At 49.4% G+C, this 8,913-nt stretch overlaps 1 protein-coding gene across 2 annotated transcripts in view; it reads left to right on the top strand.

The window, feature by feature from the left end:
* Positions 1–5,728: 5,728 nt before the first annotated feature.
* LOC143171995 (BDNF/NT-3 growth factors receptor-like) overlaps positions 5,729–8,913 on the top strand; it is a 214,913-nt gene continuing 211,728 nt past the window's right edge. For both annotated transcript variants that reach the window (XM_076361201.1, XM_076361203.1), the window contains exon 1: positions 5,729–5,940. In XM_076361201.1, coding sequence (XP_076217316.1) covers positions 5,729–5,940 — 212 coding nt within the window. The remainder of the gene's footprint in view (positions 5,941–8,913) is intronic.

The following is an 8,913-nucleotide window of genomic DNA, read 5'->3' as shown; positions in this document are numbered from 1 at the left end:
GGCAGCAATCCACTCACCTGGCTGGCGGCTGTAATCTTTCCGCATGTCTCAAAGTTCTCTCAAGGTCAGGGACCAGGTAGTTTCTGCCTCTTGGGTGATTTCTCTCACTTTTTCCTCCAGTTTCTTTGCTGAAGGACTGGCTTCCTGATCAGACCCTTCTCCTCCTCCTCCCTTACTAATCAATGATATGGACCTGTTGACCTCCTTGTCCACTGTTTCTTTTTCACTACTGGGGCAATTACTGTAGTTGGCGTTTGGGTCCCTATCACAACCATGGTGTCCCCATACGCAGCTTGGGTCCCTGTCTCAATTATCATGTTCTTGGATGTAATTTGTATCCTGGTCTCAAACATGGCATTCTCAGAGGTGGTTTTGGTCCCTGTCTTAACCACAGTCCTCTGGTAATACTGAATTGTGGCTCGATAGGCACAGGCCAAGCCCCAATACAGTGCTAGAAGCTGCTGGTTTTCATTGGGGTAGGCAAGGCACCCTTCTATCAGGTGACATGTCAGTTTACCAGGATTACTTGCCTGTTCAGGTGTAAAATCCCAGGCTATGGGAGGTGGTAATCACCCTAGGCACCTGCCCAAATCCTTCCACACACCCTGCCACCCAGGGACTGGCTGCCTCAGGGCACGTGTCAGTATTGCCTCACCCAAAAGTTGTGTGCCAGGATGACACCATCTCTTATGCCAGGATGACACCAGATTCCACAAACCCGACAATAAGCCAACAGTGTTAATTAGTAGTATTAAACAGCTCACGTAAGGGTGAACAAGGACCTCGGGAGCCTGTGCAATAAAACCACCCACATCAATCCCAGATAGGAAGAGGGAGGTGTATTCCCTCACCCTCTCCACAAGATAGCTCTCCCAGCACAGTAAGGGCATCAATGCCAGGGCAAAGTGCATAGCCATTGTTTGTATTAACATGTTCCCAAGCTCAGCAAAATAAAGAGATAAGCAATGCAGCCAGCAAACTCCGTGAGCTGCATAGACGCTTGCCACTTAATAACTACTATAGCTATAGCACGCTCAATTCAAAACTGCTGTTGTCTCGTGCCCCACATTGGGTGCCAAAAAAGACTGGTAAGTTGACCTTGGCTGGCCACCAGGTGCCCACCAAGATGCTCTCTTACTCCCCTCCTCAGTGAGAAAGGGGGAGAAAATAAGATGAAAAACTCGTGGGTCGAGATAAAGGCAGTTTAATAAAGAAAAGCAAGCCCATGTGTGGAAGCAAAGCAAAAAAAATTATTCTCTACTTCCCATCAGCAGGCGATGTCCAGCCACTTCCTGGGAAGTAGGGCCTCAGTATGCATAGCGGTTGCTTCAGAAGACAAATGCCTTAATAATGAATGCCCCCCCTCCTCCTTTCTCTTAGGTTTTATTGCTGACCACGACGTCATATGGTATGGAATATCTCTTTGGTCCGTTTGGGTCAGCTGTCCTGGCTCTGTCCCCTCCCAACCTCTTGCCCACCCCCAGCCTACTGGCCTTTGGGGGTGGGGGGGTTGGAGAGACAGCCTTGATGCTGTGGGAGCACTGCTCAGCAGTAGCCAAAACATTGGTGTGTTATCAACACCCTTCTAGCTACAACTACAAAGCATAGTACTATGAGGGCTGCTATGGGAAAAGTTAACTCCATCCCAGCCAGACCCAATACAATCATGCATGACTTCCCCTTGGTGAATCCATGCTGATTACTCCTGATGGCCTTCTTGTCCTTCATGTGCCTGGAAATGGTTTCCAGCATTAGCTGCTCCATCACCTTCCCAGGGATCGAGGTATGGCTGACTGGCCTGTAGTTCCCCAGGTCCTCCTCCTTGCCCTTCTTGAAGACAGGTGTAACATTTGCTTTCCTCCAGTCCTCGGGCACTTATCCCAGTCACCATGATCGATCAAAGATTATCGAGAGTGGCCTTGCAATGACATCAGCCATCTCCCTCAGCACTCGTGGGTGCATCCCATCATGGCCCATGGACTTGCGTATGTCCAGGTTGCTCAAGTATTCTTATTCTCTAACCCGATCCTGTTCCACCAAGGGTACGTCTGCCTTGCTCCAGCCTTTTCCCCTGGTCTCAGGGGCCTGGGATTCCTGAAGGCTGGTCTTGCTAGTAAAGACTGAGGCAAAGAAGGCATTCCGTACCTCAGCCTTTTCCATGTCCTGTGTAACCAGGTGCCCCATCTCATTCAGCAGCGGAACTACATTTTCCCTAGTCTTCCTTTTATCACCTATGTACTTATAGAAGCCCTTCTTGTTGTCTTCGACATCCCTTGCCAGATTCAACTCCAGGTGGACTTTGGCTTTTCTGACTGCCTCTCTGACTGCTTGGACAATGTCTCTGTATTCCTCCCAGGTTACCTGTCCCTACTTCCACCTTCTGTATGCATCCTTTTTGTGTTTGAGTTTTGTCAGGAGCTCCTTGTTCATCCACACACAGGCCTCTTGGCATGTTTGCCTGACTTCCTTCTCATTGGGGTAGAGCTCTCTTGAGCTTGGAGGGGATCATCCTTGAATATTAGCCAGCTTTCTTGGGTCCCTTTTCCCTCCAGGGCCTATGGGACTTTTCGAAGCAGATCCCTGAAGACGCCAAAGTCTGCTCTCCTGAAGTCCAGGGTTGTCAGCCTGCTTTTTACCCTGCTCCCTCCTCTCAGGATCCTGAACTCCACCATCTCATGGTCACTGCAGCCAAGGCTGCCTTCAACCTTCACATCCCCAATGAGTCCCTCCTTGTTTGTGAGTATGAGGTCCAGCAGAGCACCTCTCCGCCTTGGCCCTTCTATCATTTGTGTCAGGGAATTGTCACTGATGCTCTTCAGGAACCTCCTGGATTGCTTCTGCCCTGCTGTGTTGTTCCTTCACTTTTAGGGATCCTGACCGGGAGACCACTGTACATCGAGGAGTTAATGATCCACATAACAGTTAACCTGAGTAGGCCCAGGCCTGTGCTGTGCTGTGCTGCATGTGCAGCGTGGCCTTCAGGCCTGCATGGTTCTGCATAGATTCCTTGGCCGAAGGACAAACTTAGCCAGCTCATTTTAACAGAGGAGCCTTCAGGGAGCTCACACTTGCTACTGGTAATTGCACTACCTGCATGGCTTTGTGTTTATCTAAAAGTGCAGCAAGAAGTTATCATGCAAACATCCTTTATGAATAGAGTTGTTTTCTTGTTAGAAAATTATATAATAGCTGGAATGACCAAAAAGGAGGAACCTCTCTCTAGGGAAAAAATTTGCACAGCATGCCATGGGAGAAATCCATCCAGGGTCTGTCCAATTCTGTACGAACACAGGGTTCCAAGCATCTAAATGGATGTAAGATTTACTCGTTACCTATATTCCTCTTCTTATTCTGTCTTATTAAAACAGCTATTTTATTAAACCATTTGTTGTCGGGCCTTTCTTATTGATATCCAGAAAGAACCCTGCACCATCTCTCTCTCCCCCCTCAGTGCAAAACACCAGCAGATATTGGGGTGGTTGAAGTCCCCCATGAGGAACAGGGCCTGCAAATGTGAGGCTACTTCTAGCTGTTTGTAGAAGGCCTCATCTACTTGTTCTTACTGATCAGGTAGCCTAAAGCAGACACCCACTACAATGTTGCCTGTATTGGTTTGCTTTTTAATCCTTAGCCATAAGCTCTCAGTTGGCTCATCATCCATCCCTAGACAGAACTCCATGCATTCCAGCAGCTCTCTCACATAAAGGGCAACTCTCTTTCTTGCTCCTCATCTCTGTCTCCATCTCTCCCTGTCTCCCTCTCTCACGTCCGCTCTCCTTCTCAGGCTGTCTCTCTCTCTCCCCATCTCTCTCTCACGCTCTCTAGGTCTCTTTCTCTCTGTCTCTCTCCATCACTTCCCCCCCATGTGTCACTTTCTCTCTCCCCGTCTGTTCCCCCCTCTATTCTCCCCCTTTCTCCCTTTCTGTCCCTTCTCTCTCCCTGTCTCGCTCCCTCCCTCCCTCTGTCTCCTTGTGTGTCTCTCTCTGTCTCTCTCTCTCTTGCTGTCCCTAATATTCTTTTCCTGACTCTCTGTTCCTCTCCCTACATTTCTCTCTCCCCATCTCTCTCTCGCTCCCTCTCTCCCCATCTCTATCTCCCTCCCCTTCTTTCTCTCTCCATCTCTCTTGATTTCCCTCCCCATCTTTCTCTGTCTCTCTCCCCCTCCTCCTCTCTCCCCCCTCCCCTCCCCTCTTGCTCTCCATGTCTCTCTCCCCCCATCTCACTTCCTCTGTCTCAGCGTCTTTCTCCCCCTCCTTTTCTGTTTCCTTCTCTCTTCTCTCTGCCCCTGCCTCTCTCCCTCTCTTGCTCAATCTCTCCCTTTCTAGATCTCTATCTGTCTCTCTTGCGGGGTTTTTCCTCCCTCTACACCTCTCTCCCCTATTGTTTCTGTCTCTCCATCTCTGTCTCCCTCTCTCCCCATCTCTCTCCCCCGTCTCTATCTCCCCATCTTTCTCTCTCCCTCTCGCGCTCTCTCTGTGTCAGTGTCTCTCCATCTCTCCCTCTCTCCCTCCCTCCCTTTTAATTTGTCTCTCTTTCCCTCTCTCCATCTCTCTCACCCCCATCTCCCCCCTCTCTCTGTCTCCCCCTCCTCTCCCTCTCGTTCTGCCTCTCTCCCCCTCCTGTTTCCCCTCTGTCTCTCTCCCCCTCTGTCTCACTCTGTATCTCATTTAATCTCTCCCCACCTCTCTCTCTCTGTTTCTCTCCTGCTCTCTCCCACTCCTCCATCTTTCTCCCCATCTCTCTCCCCCCTCTCTTTCAATCTCGCTCTCTCCCCCTTGTCTCTCTTTTTCCATCTCTCTCCCACCATCTTTCTCTGCCCCTCTCTCTAAGTCACTCTCTCTCCCCCCTCATCTCTCTCCCTCTCTTTCCTTCCGCCTCTCTCCTTCTCTCTCTCTCTTCCTCGCCACCTCTCTCCCCGTCACTCTCTCTGTCCCTCTGTCTCTGTCTTTCTCCGTCTCCCTCCCTCTCCTCCTCCTGCTCTTCGTCTCTATGTCTCTCTCTCTGTCTCCCCCCCCCTTCATTTTCTTCTCTCTCACTTTCTCAGTTCCTCCCTCCTCCCTGCTTGTTGCTTTTATCTCTCTCTGTCCCTGTTTTTCTGTTGTTGGGGGTTTTTTTAGATTTCAGGCTCATTTTGCGAAGTTTTTGCCCATCCTTACGTCAGCCTCACGTCACTTTGCCGGCAGCTCCCGGGCTTGGGCTGGACCAAGAGCCGCGGCTGCTTTATTATCAGCTGGAGGGAGGAGGATACGGTGCGTAAAGCGGCAAGCACAGCGCCCTGCGTTCCGCTTCCGCCGCGACCTGCGCTGTTTCTTCCATTCCTTCTCTACCGCGGGCAGCGGTCGGCTGAGTCCCCGCAGGTAGAAGCGCTGCCTCTGCCACCTGTCTCGGCCGCTCCGCGCGTTTTGCAGCATCATCGGGAACCGCCGCGGGTCAGGCGGCGCCGCTGCCCGCCCGCGGGGCCAGGGCAGGTACTAGGGCGGGCCGCGTCACGCCGTGTCGTGCCGGTGGCCCCTCTCGCCTCTCATGACCCCTTTCTGTCTCTGTCCCGCAGCAGCGCCTGGTCCCGCCGCCCCGCAAAGCCTTCCGGGCGGCTGCGGTGCGTCCACGTGAACCCTGGCCGCGGGGTGCTCGCCTGCGGTTCCGAAGGCTGCGCACCCTCCGGTCGTGCTTCCCGGCAGTGGCGGTAGGTGGAGGACGTCGAGGCAGCGCTGGAGTGAGCGGGGGCGGCATGGCGGCATGGTGGCGAAGACGGCCGGGGCCCGGCTTGGCGTGGCTGTGGGGCTTGTGCTGCCTGGTGCTGGGCTCCTGGTGGGGCGCGCTGGGCTGCCCCGGGTCCTGCCGCTGCAGCTCCTGGCGGATCTGGTGCACGGAGCCGGCGCCAGGCATCATCTCCTTCCCCGTGCCGCAGCGGAGGGCCGAGGGCGACAATGTCACCGAGATGTGAGTACGGCCCGGCCCCAGCCCCGGGCGCGGGGGTGGCGGGGATGGAGCCGCCGGAGCGACGTGGGGACGGCGGGCAGAGGGGAAGTTCCTTGCGCTGAAACGCACTTGCTCCGCGGACTGATGTTCTAGCTGGAAGCCTAAAAGTCCGGTGTGATTTATTTTGGACTTGACTTCCCAGAGATATCATTTCGAACCCATTTAGGTGATAAATCCTAGTTGCCCGCGATACGATTTCCTGGGAGCGGGACGGGCAGTGAAGCGGCGCAGCGGAAGGTCGGCGTGGAGGTCGCGGGTCCGCGGAAATACCTGGGGTTGCAGAAGCGCGCAGCCGAGCTGCCGCCTCCGGCCCCTGCATCTGCCGGGGGGGTGGGGTGGAGTGCGCACCACCCAAATCTCGCTTCTGCATCGGCAGCAGATTTGGAAACGTTTTTTCTTTTTCTTTTTTTTTTTATTTTTTGCTCCTTCCGTTTATTCCTGCGAATTGAGAGTTTGGTGGGTGGCCTTTCCCCCTCTCAGATCTCCACTTTATATTCTTTTTCTATTTAAAAAAAAAGGGGGGGGGGGGAGAAAGCGATGCAGCACATTCTGATAGCAGGGAGAGCAAACTAGCTTCCCTGCCCTGGCCATAGGCATGCGAGCCTGCTTTGCCCTTCCCTATAAGGTGGCTGGAGGGAGAAAATACTGTCTGCAGGAGAATGAACATTGCGCTGTCTCTCAGCAAGTGTTGGAGCATTAGGAAACCCTCATTAACAGTGAGGAAAGTGGAAGGGTTTTTTTTGTTTGTTTTTTTTCCCTCTTACCCATGTGTCATTTCCAACCTTGTTTGACTGCAAATGATTTCAGTAAAGGAATCCATTAGCTTTTTGTGTTCAGTCCTGCATCCTTTTTACAGCTCTGTGGAATCTACATACTTTGCTTAAGAAAAGCTGCAAAGACTTGCTGAGCAAAAATTTTGGATACCAGATTTGTAGATGATAGATATGGGGAAAAACCCCCTCTACAGCTGTTTTGTCCATTTCCATCTTCCCCAGCACCTGCTGTTTCTGCGTTGCTTCCCATGACATTTTTAATATAAAAGATAACAGAATATTTCCCTCCAAAATATATACAGATTTCTAACTCTCTCCCTTCTCCTTCTTTCTTCTCTTTTTCAGTTTCCTTTAGAAACAATGTGAAAATGCCATTAAATTTGGTGTGACTTCAGATTAATTCTAGCTCTTGGGCTACCTTTCTGCAGTTTCTTATAGTCAGTTTGCTGCATTTCCCCATGTATGTGTGGGGAAAAAGCTGGAGACATTCATTTCTTCTACTCATATAGGGCCTACCTTCGGTAGATTTTTAGGACCTAAGAGAATGAAGTAATCTTTCTAAGTTGTTACAACAGTTATTGTTTCAGATGTTTGTTTAATATTCTGCGGACTGCTTAATTAAAAAAATTGCTTCAAGCTATGCATCATTGCTCATTTTTATAAGCTTTGCTAGCCTTGTTATCCAGTATGTTCAATTTGGAGGTAACTCAGCAATTTCCACCTAGAACTTAAGCTCTGTTTAAAAATCAGAGAAAAAATGCATATGTACATATATATATGATAGACATGATCAAATTAAAACATGTCCAGTCATTTTGCATTGATATTTTTGGGTTTTATTCTTTTCTGTGTTTTTTCAGCATCACTGTTTATCTTTACATTTCTTTTCAATTTTTACTGTATCATTCTGTGACATTGCATGTTGTGTTTGATGATCTAAAAATAATTTGGAGTACTGAATTTCTCAGGAGATGCTATTGCACATATTTAAGATGCTTTTTTTTAAACAGAAAGCATGAAGGCCCTTTAATTAGTTTGTAGACATAAATTAAAAATTGGACTCCTGCAGCTGCCACATTATTTCATTGTGGGAACTCAGCAAATAATAAATATGTAAAGAAGCATTTCTAATATGGTAGATACAGAATGTGAAAACATATTTTTTAACACTGCATATCTTGTTTATTCTAGCTAAGCAACCAGTTTAAGAGGCTGTAGCATGCATTTTGTTTAGGAAGCCTCAGGCCTGATTTTTCTTTTATATGTTCTGTAGTTACAGGAACACAATTCCATTGATCTCTGGTGGAATTACTCTTGGTACAAATGAGAGTGATAAGAGCATAAGACACTTAATTTCTTGTAATATATTCCTTTATATTTCCTGAATGTCTTTTGAGACCAATCCTTCATTTATTGCTTATGTCCTGCTCTTGATTGGAGTGGGTCCCACAGTCCTAGGCAAAACATCCACCGACTCCCTGGGAATATTGCCTGAGTAAAGATCCTCATCTGGGAAGAAGGCCATGTGCACTGGGAATTTTGCAGGTGGGATACTGCATGGTTGGGTCAGGCATGTGAAACCCATGGTGGTGCAAAGGGTTGGCCATGGGCCAGGTGGATGACACAGAGAAGGCAGGGTATGAGTGGGCAGCAAGGGTTTCCCCTTGCCTCCGAGAAGTAGGAGAGAAAGCTGGGGTGGTGCTGGTAGGAATAACAGCTGCAGTTTCCCACGCATTGAACAGCCTCCACCACTTGGCTCTATTTTGGCCCATAGCACTTTAGAGCTTAATAAACACTCTTTTTCCAGTCCAGGTATTACTTTATTCCTAGTTGGATCACCATCCAAAACCACTGAAAGACCTCTAGAACACTTTTGCATCAGCCCTGTGAGACTCAGATGCTGAAACTTGGTATGGGAGGACATAGGAGTACTTCGGCCTGGTGCTTTTCTTAGTTATCTTCCTCACTCTTTCCCTTTCTAGTTGTTTTTGCACAGTTTTCTCTTCTGATGGATAAAAGACAGATTTCCAAAATCCTGTGCCTCTAATAGAATCATAGAATCATTTAGGTTGGAAAAGACCCTTAAGATCATCGAGTCCAACTGTAAATCTAACACTGCCAAGTCCACCACTAAACCATGTCCCTAAGCGCCACGTCTACA

Source organism: Aptenodytes patagonicus, chromosome W, assembly GCF_965638725.1.
Source record: "Aptenodytes patagonicus chromosome W, bAptPat1.pri.cur, whole genome shotgun sequence".
Classification (NCBI taxonomy): domain Eukaryota; kingdom Metazoa; phylum Chordata; class Aves; order Sphenisciformes; family Spheniscidae; genus Aptenodytes; species Aptenodytes patagonicus.
The sequence above is the reverse complement of the archived record's forward strand: the minus strand, read 5'-3'. Positions and strand labels throughout refer to the sequence as shown.